We start from the raw sequence: 19,195 nt of genomic DNA, 5'->3' as shown, positions 1-19,195 counted from the left end.
AGAAAGGAGATAAGACTTTATGCTCCAACTATAGGCATAAGTCTTCTTCCTATCGCCTACAAGATAGTGTCAGGGATATTGTGCGAACGACTAACGAAATAATTGGACCATACCAATGCGGCTTTAGACCTGGCAAGTCCACCACTGACCAGATATTTACCCTGCGGCAAATCCTGGAGAAGACCCAAAAGATGCAGATCGACACCTACCACCTTTTTGTCGATTTTAAAGCAGCCTTCGACAGCCCGCTACGTTCGACGTATTCCAAGCAATGTCTGAATTTGGTATCCCCGCAAAGCTCATTGGGCTTTGTAAAATGACTCTAACTGACACAAGATCTTTACGGCACCGCCGTAAACACAACAAACGACATCAGTTGTGAAATAAAAAGATGAATTGTATTGGCCAACAGATGCTACTTTGGCTCAAGTAAGCACTTTAAAAACAAAGCCACAACTCGTCAAACAAAAATAACGCTTTACAAAACACTGATACTACCCGTGCTGATGTATGGTTCCGAAGCATGGGTACTTGCGCAAGCAGATAAGGCAGTGGTTGGCGTGTTTGAGAGAAAAATTCTTCGAAAGATCTACGGACCGATCTGCGTTGACGGTGAATATCGACGTCGTATGATCCACGAGCTGTATCTGCTATACAACGACATCAATATAGTTAAACGTATCGAGATGCAGCGATTGCGTTCGTTAGGCTATATAATAAGGCGTATAAATTCGAGCCACATGGCGGTCAACGCAGAATTGGCAGGCCAAAGAATAGATGGCGCAAACAAGTGGATGAAGAGATGACAAGGCGCGGTATTCCAAAAAGCGAAGCACGAAACAGAGAGAATTGGAGATCTTTTCTTAGTTCGGTCTATGGAACAAATGTTCTGTAATGGTCCAGTTAAGTAAGTAAGTAATGTTATGACCATTTCAGCTACTCCCTTAGAGAGTTATAGTGCGCACCATTTTAGTGAAAATGTTTGAACTTTTGTGGGAGAGGTACCCAAAGGAGTGAACCTATATGGCCATTTGCGAACTTAAACTAAGTTTGGACAAAATATTACGAAGTGCAACATTTGGTTTGAATCTGTTTACCCGTTCTGGAGTTATCGTGCACACCAGCCGGACAGACGGACGGACATTGCTAAATCGACTCCAAACCATTATTTAGATGAAGCACATTTTTGATCGTATCAAAGTGTATATACCCTTTTTAATCTATTAACCTATTGTGGAAATAAGATCGATCAAATAGGAGTTCAGCCTCTCACAAATGACACCAGGTTACCAAGGTTACAGACGCCAAAATCGCAATATCATCCGCATATGTAACGAACTCTGCGCCGTTTTTCGACTGCTTGCTTCTCAATTCCACATACGACTGGCGCCCGAACTTTTCAACGTTTCAAACTTAGCCGTAGGGTGGACTGCTTTCTCTATGTCCTCAAACATCATTGAGTGCTCGAGAGTATCAAAGACTTTCGATAAATCGAGTGCCACCAGCACTGTCCTATCCCAAGGCTTATTTTGGCTGAGTCCTCAAGTAATAAGTATGGAGATGGCGGGCAGCATTGTTATCGTGCTGTGTAGTTTACGGAATCCATGCTAGTTGCCGGCAACTGGATAGCTATTTCTGACAATACCAAAATCGGTCTGTATGATTCACCTTTGATGGCTGGCATCCCTGCCATTTTCCATGATTGCGGGCACGATATGGTTGGCTAGCGACAGGTTGAGAACTTTGTTGGTATACTTAAGCCCCAGTTCAGCATGGAGATTCCATCAGGCCCAACGCTTTTGATGATTGCACACTCGGAGCGCTCGACAAACTAATGATTAAAACAGGGATGGCCAAAAACACACATTTGCAGATTATAACTTGCGCTAGTGTGAGTGCAAACTTAAACAATGCGTTAACCTAACGAATGAAAAATAGGAAAATTGTTGTTGGTGGCCATCCCTGGATTAAAATGACATGCGCACCTTTTGGGATAAGCGTAATGTCGCAAACGTGTCTCATGTCATATCTTCTTTCTTTCCTGGGTTCGACAGTGACTTACCGTTGTCCACAATTTACTTATTTGGGCTCCAATGTTGCAAGCCTTCAGATGATTTATCCACTTGTTTCGCTTATGCTCGCCGACCATCCTGTTAACTTCCAGTGTTAGCTGCTTCACTCTTGGATCACGCTCCTTCGACTCTGCTGGGAAATTTGGTGTCACTTCTGGTATTCAACCAGTAGGTATATAGCGAGCAGCTGCAGCAGTGATTATGTTTCGGAAAGTCCTCGTTGCTATCCGATCATCAGAAGGGTTGGGCAGATCCCTGAAGCGGTGTTTAATGAACTTTCTGAAACTAGGCAGTCTGCTGGAGACAATTATGGGGAAATAGTCTGACCCAAGAGAAATGAAGGGTTGCTACGTGACGTAATTTGTCACATCAGGTGACACAATGGTTACATCTGGCGATAGATACAACAATCTTGAATACCAGCAAAATGTCAGGCGTTGCAGTTCGACTGCTACTAATATTCGAAGAGAAAGGTCACCAAAGTTCAGAATCATGTGCTGGATCCCGTCGTCCTAACTAAATTATGCGTCGACTAAATCACCAAACTTGGAGTACTTCATTGTGCAGGATTTGATGAGCAATTATGCACAATAGCCTTCACCAATTGTGAAACTGAGGTTAAGGAAACAGGCGGCTGCGGGGACGACATTAACTTTCTCTTTAAGGAATTCCCAAACATCTGCAATGCACCCTGGAACTCCGGTACTATTCTAGCACTTCTTGCGTTTATTCTAATGCATGAAACGTGGAACAAGTTACGTCGAAACTGTTCATTCCTGTTTTAATCAAGGTCGGATCATTGGTTCAGTAGTCAATTGTTCCGCGCTGACGATTTTGAAGAACTATCTGTAGCTCTGAAGAACTACTAAAAAGCTCTCAAATGCTTGACGAACCATTTGAACAAATATGAATCTCCAATCATCACTGCTCGAAGCAACCAGAGCTGTGTGCGTGCGATCGTATTCATTCAAGACTTAAACAACTCCTGCCGTAGGAAGGACAACCTCCCACTGAGATTCACTCTCTCCAATGGAAACGGTTATATCAATATAAAAACCCTAGTAGGGTTTTGTCCTGTCAGATCCATTTCGGATTTTATGGCCCCATCTATACCGGCCTAAATCTACACTTTTTTGCATTTATCAGGCCTTTATCTCAGAAACGAATCGAAATTTGGCCTTGCTGTCTTTAGCAATATTGTAGCCCTAAACTAGTAGAACTTATATTTCGAAAAAAAAACACATAAGAAAAGCTCTATCTAGGGCATCAAAATCTATAAAATATAGACAATTTTACATAATTGCTTAAATTCTAGTCAGTATCGGCTAAACTATTGGGAGTTGAACCAAATTGCCTTTTGCAAAAATCTTCCAAATAAAGTTCTCAACAATTCTTTAGAACATTCTGAAACTCTAAAATGCTTACTTCATGTTGTTTCAGCGGTATTTTGCATCATATCTTTTACAACACGTATTTCAAACACAGTTCACACCAACAGTTTATTCTCGCATTTCGGATTTCACTACATTATTGAAATTTTTATTAAATCGTCGTTGCAAAATGTACTGAAAACAACGGCATAGAGGCATTTTACAACAATAACATGTTCTGAAGCGTTGTGTAACACATTCCAGGGAATACTTTTCCAAAAGAAAATTTTCAGAAAAAATTAACGGTTTAAGAGATACGGTGCTTAATGTATAAAAATTGTGGATTTTTGCATATATTTTGAAATTTGAGGCATTAAATGTAGTTTTTCGATTTCATTATTTCTCCAAATATATTATTCTTGACCTAACCTACAAATTTGCTTCAGAGGTCAGAAGAAGATTCGCATTGGTTTCAGAGATACAGCCCCGAATTTCTTTATAAACTCAATATTTAACCATCTTTAGATGAGCCCATAAAATCCGAGCTGGATCTGACACAACAAAACCCAACTAGGGTTTCTTGTCGTTTGGGTCTGTACTTTCAAAAATACCTCAGTTCGAATTGTTTGAACAAGATCACCTTAAAAATGTTGCACAGTGTAATTAACGTTCTTGTTTGGCATACTACAAAGAGCTTTTTCATGGTATATGTACTTAAAGCGGAAAAGTCAACATGGAAAAATTATGTAAAAGCCTGGATTAGTCAAATTCTGTATCGGACCAGGTAAGAAGGTAAACATTATTTTGGCATTCTATTAAGATTTTGGGACAATTGTACCAGCGTATATTTTGTGAATTTAAAGGCGGTGGTTTCTGGTGGATGCCACCGTGAAACGGTGGCATGCACATCTGCCTTGCACACTGAATGCCCGGGTTTGATGCCCGGCCAAACAATATCACATTGGTGTTGGTGATATTTCTTCAGTGTTTCAGCCATGTAAAACTTTTTACAAGGGGTGTCTTAAGAGACACCATTTGTACCTGGCGATAAAAAGTAGTTCTCATATCATTGCCAATATCAATTGGGGAGCGCTCATTGATGTGAGAAAAGCCTCCCTTGACCTTGCTATGCTTTTGTGATATTCAAAAGCAGTCATGGGCACCAACCCAGATGCAGACATAATTGGTTATGTTCGTGAGCAGCTGAGCATGTCTCGTACACAAACGGTGTAATGCTCAGTTACTCTCGAATATAGGAAGTTATGACTGCGTATGTGTTGGGGCCCATATCTTTTCTAAAGCATAAAAACGCCGAAAATGATAACACTTATTACGATTTAAAATCATGATCTGTTCCTTGATTCGAGTTATTGCAGATTTTTTGTTTAATTCATTAGTAAAAAAATGCTCAAAAAATATATTTTTTTATTTTTCTATTTCTACAGGTTCTCCGATGACATTGAAATGATGACCGGATCAAGGCCAAACATGTATTGGATGTTTTGTTGGAAATATTTATCACCCTGTGCTATGATAACAATTCTACTTGCCTCATTTTATCAATTACTAACAGAGGGCAGTAGTTATCCGGCATGGATTGCTGCCAAGGGTATGACAGAGAAAATGGAATGGCCACACTGGTGTATAGTTATAGCCTTTATATTGATATTATCATCGATATTGTGGATACCAATTGTGGCCATATTAAGGTAAATTAATTGAGAACTAATAAAGACTTACCTTACACTTCGATGACATTTATTTCTTTTCTTGCAATGCAGATTATTTGGCATTAAGGTAGTTGAAGATTCTGATCCTGCTTGGTTTCCAGAAGCTGAACTTAAGGAAGTTCATGGTATTGTGCCGCACGAACCCACAGAACTCGAGCGAACCATATTCTGTTTCAATATGGATGGTACTGAGGGTATGTGTTGTCCGAAATATGGTTTACCAGAAAAATCCCTAGAGGAAGAAGATGAGTAAAGAAATAGAATACAAAAAAAAAACAAAAAAACAATAATTAGTACAAGTTCAAAAATGGTTTGTTCAAAAATACACATTAGAGAAAACACAATGACAACTAAAAGTCACGACTATCTTAGTTAACTTTAAGTTAATTTAAAGATAAAACACAATAGTTTAGATAACAATACATACATATGACGAAACATACAATACGTACCGGCCTAGAACATACTTACATACTCAAGAAATAATTAGAGCCAAGACACCTCCACTTTGTCCTGCGTACTCCTTTAGAGTGAACAACAAACAGTAAAGCACCCTACAAAGAAATCGTTAGAAAAAGAAAACACAAAATCGTGTAAATATGCTGAATATTATTACTTTAGATTAATCATACATACCTTACATACATACAAACCTATACTGTATGTCTTAAAGTAATATACAAAAAGAAATGTTAAGAAAACATATTGTTATATATAATAGTAAATTATAATAATAATCCTATATATTATATATATCTATACACATATATTAGTTTATTTATATAAACATACAATTTATAAAGAAAAAAAAAAAAAACAAAGACAAATAACCGCCACCGACATAAATGACGTATCAAAACACTTCCCAAAGTTATAAAACTATTAACAGGTAATACATTTTTATAAATTCTTAAAAAAATCATTTCAGTGGGATTCTATAGTGGGATTCTGAAACTCTTTCTGTCGTTACGAACAAAATTCGATAAAAAGCAAAATTTTGAGTAAACATTAAAAATAAATGTAAAAAGTAAATAACACTTGCGATATCGGTAGGGGTTAAGGACAACAATATTGTGCTCGGTAACTTAGCGAAAAATTTCGTTAATTACCGAAATTTTACAATTACAAATTTCAAGATATCGAAAGTTGTCTGTCGTTAACTATTTACAGAATCATACTGCTGAAAATCTTGAAGATTCGTTTTATTTAGGTTTGAAGGCTACCTTTCGATTACACTATGCAGCACTGAAACTGCAAACAACTTCTAGTATGAATTTTTTGAAAGTATATATTTAGACTACAAAAACCATAGAAGGGTTTTGTCCTGTCAGATCCAGTTCGGATTTTATGGCCTATCTAAACCGGGCTAAATCTACACTTTTTTGCATTTATCAGGCCTTTATCTCAGAAACGAATAGGAATTTGGCCTTGCTGTCTTTAGCACTACTGTAGCCCTAAACTAGTAGAACTTATCTTTTGAAAAAACCATATAAGAAAAACTCCATCTAGGGCATCAAAATTTTTAAAATATAGAAAATTTTACACAATTACTGGAATTCTGGTCAGTATCGGCTAAACTATTGTGAGTTGAAACAAGTAACCTTTTGCAAATATCTTTCAAATAAAGTTCTCAACAATTCTTTAGAACATTCTGAAACTGTATGTTGTTTCAGCGGTATTTTACATCATATCTTTTACAACACGTATTTCAAACACAATTCACACCAACAGTTTATTCCAGCATTTCGGATTTCACTACATTTGCTGTGTCTGTTTACGTGATAATTAGTAATAATTATTACTAATGTTGCAAATTTTGACAGTTGTATAAAGGAAAAGTTGCTGAAAAAAATGTTTCAGCTACATTTAGTAAGTAAAAAGACACACCTATTATTGTCATTTTTATTAAATCGTCGTTGACAAATTTACTGAAAACAACGGCATAGAGGCATTTTACAACAATGACATGTTTTGAAGAGTTGTGTATTAGTCCCAATTTACATTAGGCGAGTTTACTTGCGGCAATTGTCAGTTTGATGGAGAGAGAGGTGAGGTATATGGTAACCCTTTGCCTCTCAACACCCTCTCTCACCCACAAACTGACAATTGCCGCAAGTAAACTCGCCTAATGTAAATTGGGACTTACATTCCAGGGAAAATTTTTCCAAAAGAAAATATTCAGAAAAAAATAACGGTTTTGGAGATATGGTGCGAAATGTATAAAAATTGTGGAATTTTTGCATATTTTTTGAAATTTGAGGCATTAAATATAGTTTTTCGAGTTCATTATTTCTCTAAATATTTTATTCTTGTCCTTATCTACAAATTTGATTCAGAGGCTAGAAGAAAATTCGCATTGGTTTCAGAGTTAGTCCCAATTTACATTAGGCGAGTTTACTTGCGGCAATTGTCAGTATGTAGGTGAGAGAGGGGGCTGAGAGGCAAAGGGTTACCATATGCCTCACCTCTCTCTCCGTCAAACTGACAATTGCCGCAAGTAAACTCGCCTAATGTAAATTGGGACTTATGGGCCCGAATTTCTTTAAAAACTCAACATTTAACCACGTTTAGATGGGGCCATAAAATCCGAGCTGGATCTGACACAACAAAACTTAACAAGGGTTTCCAGTCGTTTGGGTCTGTACTTTCAAAAAATTCTCAGTTCGAATTGTTTGCACAAGATCACCTTAACCCTTTCGGCCCCGAACTTTTTTCCTCGCATTAGTAGTTACTTTAAAGACATAGAATTAAAGTATAAGTCAAAACTAAGACATAACATAAATTGGTGGGCGTTACCCCACCTATTTCGGAAGATACAGTACATTTTATCTAAAATTTATTTGCTCATTATTTTGTGCAATTATGTAAATATAAATGTTATAATCGTATAGAAGTATACCTCTGACCTTACTTTTGAAGAATCAAAACTAAAGTTTAACATAAAGCTCATACATTTTGATTTAGAAACGATTTAAATAATTTGGACTGTACACATCGATTTTTGACATGCCGTGATTTTCCAGACTTCACACTGAATAATGCATCGTAGTTCTGTTGATCGGGATACAACCGGCACTTTTTTATAATTTTTGCATTCTTAGGACTACAATTAGCCAAAGCAATGTGTTCTTCGAGGAAAAAAATCCGTTAGTTTTAAATAAAACGACGTTAAAATCGAAGTTGCTTATAAGCAACGTTGGGGCCGAAAGGGTTAAAAATGTTTCACAGTGTTATAACCAAAACTAATCCGATTCTGATTCTGGGTGCCACCTTGGCATGCACACCCGCCTTGCATACATAAAGTCGTGGGTTAGATTCTCCGGCCAGGCATCATCAAAACATTTTTTCAACGGTGGCAAAATACCCCTCAGTAATGTTGGCGACATTTTCTGAGTATTTCAGCCTTGAAAAACTTCTCCATAATGGTGTCACACGCCGTTCGGACTCGGCGATAAACAGTAGGTCCCATATCATTGAGCTAAATATGAATCGGGGTGCACTCATTGATATGAGAGAAGTCTCCCTTGTCCCGTATGGGATGTTGTGGAATAATGTCGTATTATTATTATTATTGTTATTATTATTATTATTATTATTATTATTATTATTATTATTATTATCATTATTGTTATTATTATTGTTATTATTATTAACCGATTCTTATGCCGAATCCTACCGAAAACGATAAAAAATCTGGGGACACCTTCACACATTTTTTCAGCATCAGAATTCCTGAAGTTCTAAAGAAACATAGAAAAATGGATAGACAACCCGGAAGATTTTGAAAAAACCTTACAAAATGGATTTTTTAAAGACATGGGTTTTTTAAGAGTTTTAGAAGATTTTGAGAGGTCTACATAACGGGGATTTAAAAAAATTAAAATATTTTGAGATTTGTACAAGACGTGGATTTTTTAAAGAATTTTAGAAGATTTTGAGAGGTCTACATAACGGGGATTTAAAAAAATTAAAATATTTTGAGATTTGTACAAGACGTGGATTTTTTAAAGAATTTTAGAACATTTTGAGAGGTCTACAAAATGTGGATTTTTAAAAGAATTTTAGAAGATTTTTAAAGAATTTTAAAAGATTTCAAGTGGTCTACAAATGGCAAATTTTTAAAGAATTTTAGAAGATTTCGGGATTTTTTAAGAATTTTAGAAGATTTTGTGAGGGCTACTATACGTGGATTATTTAAAGATTTTTAGAAGATTTTGAGAGGTCTACAAAACGTGGACTTTTTTAAGGGTTTTTTGGAATATTTTGTGTGTTCGGTCTACAAAACGTGGATTTTTTAAAGAATTTTAGAAGACTTTTATAGGTCTACAAAACGTGGATTTTTTAAAGAATTTTAGAAGACTTTTATAGGTCTACAAAACGTGGAGTTTTTAAAGAATTTTAGAAGACTTTTTAGAAGACTATTTTGGAAGTCTTTTATAGGTCTACAAAACGTGAATTTTTAAAGAATTTTAGAAGATTTTGTGAGGTCTACAATACGTGGATTATTTAAAGAATTTTAGAAGATTTTGAGAGGTCTACAAAACGTGGATTTTTAAAGAATTTTAGAAGACTTTGATAGGATACAAAGCGTCGCACATTCCAAATTTACTTGAAATCGGACATATATAGCGTGTTTCTTGCACCAAATGCCTAAAATCGGGCGAAAATATATATGGGGGCTATATCCAAATCTGAACCGATTTTTATATAATTTGGCACACTTATTTCTAGGCTAAATTCCGTCGCAAATTCTAAATTTCATTGAAGTCGGACATATATAGCGTGTTTCGTGCACCAAATGCATTAAATCGGGCGAAGATATATATGGGGGCTATATCCAAATCTGAACCGATTTTTACCAAAATAAATAGCGTTCGTCCTTTGGCAAAAAAAACTATCTTCCCCAATTTTCATGCGAATCGGACAATAAATGCGACCTGTACTTTGTTTCGAAATACATGGACAGACGTACAGACATGATACCCCTTACCACAAGGTGGTGTAGGGTATAAAAATTAAAAGAATTTTTTTTTAAAGAATTTTAGAAAATTTTCGGGATGCTTGACCTATGCCGAGAGGGCTCTTAGCACACTCTTCTTCGCATTACCAATCTCTGGGCGCTCTATAAACTACAGGTTAAAATAACACGGGCACCTCTTCGAATTTTTATACCCTCCACCGTAGGATGGGGGTATATTAAGTTCATCACTCCGTTTGTAACTACTTGAAATAATCATTGTATACCCCACAAACTATATATATTATTGATCAGCGTGCAATTCTACATCGATATAGCCGTGTCCGTCCGTCTGTCCGTCTGTGGAAATCACTCTAGCGTCCGAACGGATTGACGTAGGTGGATGAAATTTTGGGAAAATCTATTATATGTACGTAGGACTTTTGGTATTGAAAGCGGGCTATGTAGGTCCACTCTTTCGTATAGCCCCCATACAAAATAACGCGTGACGCGTCGTCGTTTTAAGGAATTTTTATGATATTTGTCCCATTTTACCACCGAATTGGTTGTAGTTTGGTATTTTGTGTCTCCAGAGGCCAAGAAACATTCCTACCAAAGTTGGTTTATATAGGTCCACGTTTTGGTATAGCCCCCATATAACGCCCCATATAAAGTACGCGTCATTTTAATATATTTTGAATGTATTAGTGCCATTTAACAACAGAATCGGTTGTAACTTTGTATTTTGTGTTTCCAGGGCAAAGAAACTTTTCTACCATAAATTGTTTATATAGGTCCACGTTTTAATATAGCCCCCATAGGACGATTTTCGGTATTTTGAAGGTTTTGGCCTCATTATCACACTGAGATGGCTGAAATTTGGTATTAAGTCTTCGTTGGGATATAACACTTTCTCCCAGATATGTGTGAGTATAGGTCCACGCCATCATATAGCCCCCATAGAACGGTACCTTCCGATTTTCGGTATTTTGAAGGTTGTGGCCACATTAATTCACCGAAATGGCTGAAATTTGTGGCGGTGGGTATAAAAAGTTCGGCCCGACCGAACTTAACGCTTTTCCTACTTGTTCACTATAACGTCGTTGAAAGTAATAGCCATCTTTCTTTCGCTGATTCGAGACTGATTTAACCGTTGCCTACAATTTCCTTAATTCTATACCAATACCGCTTTTGCTCGCCTGCAAGCCTCTCAACTTCAAGAGTAAGTTTCTTAAATGATGGGTCTTTAGAATTGGTTCGACGAAACTCATTACTCGCATTTGTTAATACCGTTGCCTCTGCTGTGAAATTTGGTCCATGATGATTAATGATGACCCGGAAAATTCTATCAGCATTCCAATGATCTCTCTAAAATCTTTGAGCTCTTGTCAATCAACTTTTCATGGTTTAGAATAGTACGGCGGTCAGAGGTCATGACGTCGGGTGACCTGTTAATGGAGAAGGAATTTGATCTGAGCCAAGCAAAATGAGGCGTTGGCTGAACACGAGTGGTGTATAGGGAAAGCAAGTCCTCCTCCTCGTGCGTGAACTAAAAATGCAAGACCATCAGGTGGCATAACGTGAGATACAGGCATCCTAGGGCATTTCTTCCACCAACCTACATTCGATATTGCATGAACACCTATTCGTAAAAAGGGGTTTGTTCTCGTTAGATCCTGTACAAGTTGACAATCGCGCAAAAAAGACTCTTGTAGATTGGTGCAAAGAAATGTTGGAAAAATAGCATCTCTGTGCTTTAAAAGACGTTTATAAGATAAGAAAGATGACGAGTCATGGATCTATGTGTATGAGCCAGGGTTGCCGACAAATTTTGATCAGAAATCGTTAGCCTTTTCAAATTTCTTTTCAATTTACAGAAATGAACGAAATCGAGGTGTTAGCTGAAAAGAAATTTAGTTTTTTTTTCGGAGATTTAAATGAAATTAATTCGATATTATGCCTGATACTTAGCTATATCAACGTACATACATATATTGTTTTAATAGTTAGCCAATTCCGTTAAAAGTTTTATAACTTGGGATACTATTTTGTTATATGATTCCTTATATAATTTTGACAGTTTATAAAAAAAATGACAATAATTATGAAACATTTATTTTATGCAATATTTTTAAATTAATCATACCTAAATGACAATAAACTCCTATATCATTGAAGCCATTAAACGAAATTATAAAATGTTTATTTATATACACAAAAATATACAAACATATATAAAAGCAAACAAAAAAAGAAAAATAGTCAAATAAGACTGTACAAGAAAAAAATTAAAAAAAGTTAAAAATAAAACGTAAAACAATTGTTAAATTTAGTAAACCATTCTCTGGTTTCATCATCCATTGAAAAAAATGCAATCACCCAATTTACTTATTAACGGACAAAAACAAAAAAAAAACATTGCAGATACATGCACTTTGTTTTAAATTGAATTGAATGAAAAAAAAACCTTAAGCAATATCAGCAAAATTGAAATTTGAACATTAAAAAATGTGGTAATGCAATTCAAAATGCTTAACAAAAATATTTCCGAAATGCGTTGTATTTTTTGTTTTGTTTTGCGTTTCTTGAGTTCATATTTCATTTTTCTTTTTTCAAAATGTAATCCTAGAACATGAAACGTAAATTATATGTAAGCGCGTGTAGGCTCGTAACATTTGAGCCAACGTTGTCAGGCAATGAAGAACTACAACTTTGAGTGGAAATAACATATCTTATAATATAATAATTAAACAAATTATCTTAAATATTATAATTCTTGTTACTATTACCAACGAAATGACATTGCAGCACTATAGGTTGATAAACTTTTGATTTTGCAAAAAAAAAAAAAAAAAAATGCAACATAAGAAATATTATACAGAAGGTTAATAATATTTTATTTTACAGTGGTAAATCGACAAAGAGTTTTAATATTTCAATATATTTTTTTGGTAGAATTTAAAGCCGTAATTTACTCGAGTGGCATTTCACACCAAGCAATTTGCGCTGAGCACAATATACAGAATTGTTTTCGTTGCTATTATTTATCACATTAGTTTACCACAAAGAATTCAAATGTTGTTCCATTTATCCATTTATCGATAGACATATATTAAATCTTTTTATTTTAAAATATACACATGTATAAATGAATTTTATATATCATCTAAATGTTAATTTTGCTTATTAAAATGTGATCGTAAATCTTATATATACATACATAGATCGTAATAAACTACGAACAGAAAAACCTCTAACATATGCACAACCATATACGAAATCTTTGAAACCTACGTACATACCTACATATATAAATGTTAAATTATAAATAGTTAAACCTTAACGAATTGAGACCGTCGTTCATATAAAAGAGAATATATATACAAACATACATATACATATAATGAGAAAAACCAACCTGAATTAAAAAAAAAAAGAAATTATTTTAGTGTAATAATAATGATATAGTATAAATAATATATAGATACATACATACATCAGAGTACATGATAAAACATTTCTGCATCAAATGTCATTTAATCTAAGAATGTTATTCGGGAAAAAAAACTACGAAAATAACAATAATTGTTTTAAACAAAATTAAAAAAATAAAAAAAACAAATGAGATAGTGTAACACATATACATACTTATTTATTTAATAAATGTTTATAAATGTATTTAATGAATTTTTAACTAGACAAACATTGAACGACTTTCAGCCGATTATTCTTTGCCTTAATTATCGGATATGTATTTTAAACTCATAACTTATATTCAGAACATTTGTCAAGCAATCCCAACCAAAAACAATTTCCATTCCTATCTATTTGTTGCTTCGTTTGTCAATTTCGAATATCAATATTTGTATACCCTACACCACTATGTGGGGAGGGTATTATAAATTGGTTTTGGCCAAAAAGTTTGTAACGCATCGAAATACTGGTCATAGACCCATGCCTATATATGAATGTCTCGACGAGCTGAGTCGATCTGGCTATGTGCGTCCGTCCGTCTGTCCATCTAAACCTTGTGATCACGCAAATTTTGGGTGTTGATGAGGGTCCCGGAGGGGAAGAAGCCTATTGATTTTGGTGATAGTCGGATAATATTTAGCGTTCGGAAAGGGCAAAAAACTTATTTGTAGAATAAGTCAACGTTTTTTCCAAAGCGAATATCTCAGCTTTTATAAGGGGTATACCAAAAACAAACCTGACAATGAAAGTAGAACATATCACCTTTCTAATGATGTAAAGTAGGCAGTCGTAGGTGGCCAAACAACGAAGATATCAGAATATTCGAAAATAAGACCCAAATTTTCATTTTTGCGATTTTAATTATAATGACGAATACCACAGCTTTGGTTGAGGACTTTCCAAAAGCAAAGCCTTTCTATGAAAGTAGAAAATTCCATGTTTACAATGATGCAAAGTAGGTTGGCGTAGGTGACCAAATAACGGAGATCTCACTATAGTCGGTAAAACATCTCATTTTCAGTGTTTTTGAAATCACGCTACAGGTCGCAATTTTGATCAGATCATCACGAAATTTTGGGTGTTGATGGGGGTCCCGAGGGGAAGAAACCTATATATACCAAAAGAAAACCCTGACAATAAAAGTAGAAAATATCACCTTTGCATCGAGGTTGTTGTATATGATCAAACAACGATGATATCGCAATAGCCGCTAATAGAACACAACTTTTCATTTTTGTGATTTTAATAATAATGACGAATATCACAGTTTTGGTTGGGGACCTTCCAAAAGCAAAGTCTGATTATGAAATTAGAAAATCCCATCTTTACAATGATGTAAAGCAGGTTGGCGTAGTTGACCAAATAACGGAGATATCGCAATAGTCGGTAACACTGTGCAACATTTTTAAGGTGATCTTGTGCAAACAATTCGAACTGAGGATTTTTTGAAAGTACAGACCCAAACGACAAGAAACCCTAGTTGGGTTTTGTTGTGTCAGATCCAGCTCGGATTTTATGACCCTATCTAAACATGGTTAAATATTGAGTTTTTAAAGAAATTCGGGGCTCTATCTCTGAAACCAATGTGAATCTTCTTCTGACCTCTGAAGCAAATTTTTAGATAAGGACAAAAATCAAATGTTTGGAGAAATAATGAACTCGAAAAACTACATTTATTGCCTCAAATTGCAAAATATATGCAAAAATTCCGCAAGTTTTATACATTTCGCACCGTATCTCCAAAACCATTAATTTTTTCTGAATATTTTCATTTGGAAAAATATTCCCTGGAATGTAATACACAACTGAACATGTCATTGTTGTAAAATGCCTCTATGCCGCTGTTTTCAGTACATTTTTTTACGACGATTTAATAAATATGTCAATAATGTGGTGAAATCCGAAATGTGAGAACAAACTGTTGGTGTGAACTGTGTTTGAAATACGTGTTGTAAAAGATATGATGCAAAATACCGCTGAAACAACATGAGGTAAGCATTTTAGAGTTTCAGAATGTTCTAAAGAATTGTTGAGAACTTTATTTGGAAGATTTTTGCAAAGGGTTATTTGGTTCAACTCCCAATGGTTTAGCCGATACTGACCAGAATTTCAGCAATTATGTAAAATTTTCTATATTTTATAGATTTTGATGCCCTAGATGGAGTTTTTCTTATGTGGTTTTTTTCAAAAGATAAGTTCTACTAGTTTAGTGCTACAATATTGCTAAAGAAGGCAAAGCCAAATTCCTATTCGTTTCAGAAATAAATGCCTGATAAATGCAAAAAAGTGTAGATTTAGGCCGGTTTATATGAGGCCAAAAAATCCGAACTGGATCTGACAGGAAAAAACCCTACTAGGGTTTTTGTAGTTTAAATATGTACTTTCAAAAAATCCATACTAGAAGTTGTTTGCATTTTCAGTGTTGCATAGTGTAATACATGCCATTTTTTTAATTTTTTTGTATTCATGCTACACGTCGCAATTTTTAATTAATTCTCTTTCGAGTTGAGCTTTTAGGCCTTTAGAGATACATTGAAAAATTAGGAGTCTACCGAAGTCCCACGCATCCAACCATTACACTACGTTTCACCGGTGGTAAAGCCGATCTTCAGGTGTATTAGGATGTTGTTTTTGTGGCAGACGAAGGCAAAGCTTGGAAACTAGTATATACATCGCACTTCATTAGATAAATGTATATGCGAAATAATGTCAGTTAATTGAAACTCCAAACTTTTCCTATAGTCCTGCTTGGACCTGCAATTTTGATTGGATCGTCACGAAATGTTGGGTCTCAAATTTGAACGGATCCTCACGAAATTTTGGGGGTTGATGTGAGACCCCCTCACAGAGAAAGAAGCCTATTGATGGTTGGCGTACATCCCACTTGCACTTAAATGCGTTTCAACAAAATTGACCTGTATTAATGAATTTTACCAGTCAAAAGCTTATGCACAGGGGTAGTGGTGTAGGGTATCACATATTCGGCCCCGACACGACTATAGCATTAGCTCACTTGTATAAAATAAAGTCCGTGGGAAACAATGCTCAGAAGAAGTGGTGTAGCGTATCACATGGTCGGGCCTGTTCGACTATAGCCCTCTCCTACTTCTTAATCTTGTCTTCCATCTGTTTACTCCATCGGAGCTTGGCCTTTCCGTTCTGCATTTAGTGTCACGTGGCCCGTATTTATACATAGGTCTTTTAATGGAGTCATCTTCGTTCATTCCACTGTGCGACAAAAAAAAAAAAAAGAAATGACAAGCAAAACTGAGTACATTATGAAAGTAGAGCTAAAAATATGAGATACGTGTATCGGCGTTTTTAAAGTTTACATCGGACAGTAACCAAAGTAGGCGGGGAAAGTTCCGCCCATTCTAGTTTTTTTTTTCGAAATTTTCGAGTTAAGATATCTTGGAATCTTTGCATTTTGGGTATATAGTGTTTTTGGCAACTTTACAGAGGAGGATGTGGGGAATATTTTTGTTAAGTATGTTAACCCTCATGCGGTTCACAAAAGGGATCTTTTTGGTTTTTTTCGAAAATCTTTTAAAAACTCCTTTAAAATGTGATCATATTAAAACCAAATATTCTACAAAATTGTTCGTCATAGAATTTTACTATAGGTTTCAGAATACACCAAATCTGTAAATCTTATCTAATCGCCAGGAATCTCTAAAAACGAAAACCACATTTTAGGGTTAAAGTCGGACTTCATCTGAGTTTATTCAAAATTGTCCCTCAAAACATAATTTTAGAGAGATGGCGTCAAAGACAAAACTATTCTTCGTCAAATTTCAAATTTACATATCACGAAAATATCAGTATCAACTTTGCTGAAAAAAAAACATGAAAATATTTCCCAATTTTTTTGATGAATTGTTTTCCATCTTTTTTCGAGTTGATACATGAAAGTAATATAAAACTTGCTTCTAGGTGAAAAGCGTCAAAAGAAGAAAAATTCTACACAAAATTTCACTATGAGTTTCAAAATATACCATATATCTAGGTATACTATTTTCTTAAGAAAATTCGATTACAGTTTATACATTTAAGGATGAAATTAATTGTTTTAATTTTGGACTGTTAATTTTATATAATTCCATACTGGATCAAAATTTAACAAAATCTAACAAGAAATGTTCCAAATCAAATTTCACTGAGTCTCTGAATAAAAGAAATCTGAAACGATACCATATAACATTCTTAGCAGCCCTTGTTTTTGATATTGGGTTTATGGCCACATTTTACAATTTTTATCTAGATTGTGGTTGTGGCGTTGAAAAAAAAAAAACATATGTGTTCTGTTCCAGAACCTGCAAGAATCTATTATTTTCTAATTTTATTTTTTGACAAATTTGTGAAGGAAAAATATTGTCAACATTTAAAAAATGTTAGACTAATTCAGATTCTGGAATAGAGCAATGATTAATTGTTGTTTTAAACAGTTTGGTTGCAATTCGAACGAATTCGAATCGTCTTAGAAAAACCAATCATGTGCTATGCAGCATTTTTATATGTTCATCCGATAATATGGCTATTCGTATTTCTTCTCAGAAGTTTTCACAACAAAATTAAATAATTAGAAAATAAGTCATGAGTCATTCATTATAAGTGAAATAAATTATATCATAATTATAATTCATGTAACTAATGTTAAACATTAAAACACTACCAAAAATTAGCTTATATAAAATTAATATAATTCATCAACTACTTACTATAAATATGTTCAATGTGTTAAAAATATTCTAAAGAAAAAAAAAAATACAACAAATCACAAACTTACTATTATTTCAGGGCTGTGAAGAGGAGCTATGATATATTTATTTTAAAATGTTTTGGGTCGGAATTTTGAGAGAAAAAATTTTAATTTAAAAAATGTAATTCAATTTCATAATTTCCTTTTACACTTTTCTGCTTCGAATTTTCAGCCCTGAATTATTTATATTGTTATATTTGAGAAAAGAAAAAGTTGTTATACCAAAAATATTTTTGTATTAAGTTTGTTGATTAATTTAAATTTAACGCTGTTATTATTCTCTACTTATTGATGTACATTAATTAAGACAAAATGAAAGAAAACATTCACCTCCCAAAAAATTCTATTTGTAAAAAAAAAAAACAAAAATTGGACAATAAAACATTTTATTTATTCAAAAACATTTTGAAATGAAAACAAAATTAAATGCATTTTTAATTGATTATTTGTCATCTTTTGGGGTCTGCTCCGCTTGTCTTTTCCTCAATGTTTCTTTGCGTTTCTTATGCCGATTGGACTTTAAATGCAAATGCCATTGATATTCACCAATAAAATGTCGTTGACAGATATCACAAAAGTTGGTGGTCTGAAATCAATAAAAGGATGGGTTTTTGTTTTTTAAAATTCTTGTTTGTGAGAGATTTTTGTTTCTGAAATGATGCTGGTAATGAGGGTAAAATTATGCAATAAAAATTATGGAAAACTGAAAATATATGTATTTTATATTTTTTATTTAAGCCCGTTGCTAAAACATCTCGTCTCAAGATTTATTCCAGTACAGCCCAAACTACAAAGGAATTAGTTTAATTTCCATGATACTATAAAGGGCATTT

At 34.4% G+C, this 19,195-nt stretch overlaps 2 protein-coding genes across 5 annotated transcripts in view; one reads left to right on the top strand and one right to left on the bottom strand.

The window, feature by feature from the left end:
- LOC141398036 (sodium-dependent neutral amino acid transporter B(0)AT3) overlaps nucleotides 1-18,784 on the top strand; it is an 82,011-nt gene extending 63,227 nt beyond the window's left edge. For all 4 annotated transcript variants that reach the window (XM_073975141.1, XM_073975137.1, XM_073975140.1 and 1 more), the window contains 2 exons: nucleotides 4,888-5,151; nucleotides 5,224-18,784. In XM_073975141.1, coding sequence (XP_073831242.1) covers nucleotides 4,888-5,151; nucleotides 5,224-5,425 — 466 coding nt within the window. In that variant the 3' untranslated portion in view covers nucleotides 5,426-18,784. The remainder of the gene's footprint in view (nucleotides 1-4,887; nucleotides 5,152-5,223) is intronic.
- Nucleotides 18,732-19,195, bottom strand: part of LOC141398037 (tRNA dimethylallyltransferase) — a 551,700-nt gene continuing 551,236 nt past the window's right edge. The window contains exon 9 of the mRNA XM_073975142.1: nucleotides 18,732-18,948. Within this exon, the coding sequence (XP_073831243.1) occupies nucleotides 18,805-18,948 (144 nt within the window). The 3' untranslated portion in view covers nucleotides 18,732-18,804. The remainder of the gene's footprint in view (nucleotides 18,949-19,195) is intronic.

Source organism: Musca autumnalis, unplaced genomic scaffold (assembly GCF_047663935.1).
Source record: "Musca autumnalis isolate F117 unplaced genomic scaffold, ASM4766393v1 scaffold_3, whole genome shotgun sequence".
Lineage (NCBI taxonomy): Eukaryota > Metazoa > Arthropoda > Insecta > Diptera > Muscidae > Musca > Musca autumnalis.
The sequence above is the reverse complement of the archived record's forward strand: the minus strand, read 5'-3'. Positions and strand labels throughout refer to the sequence as shown.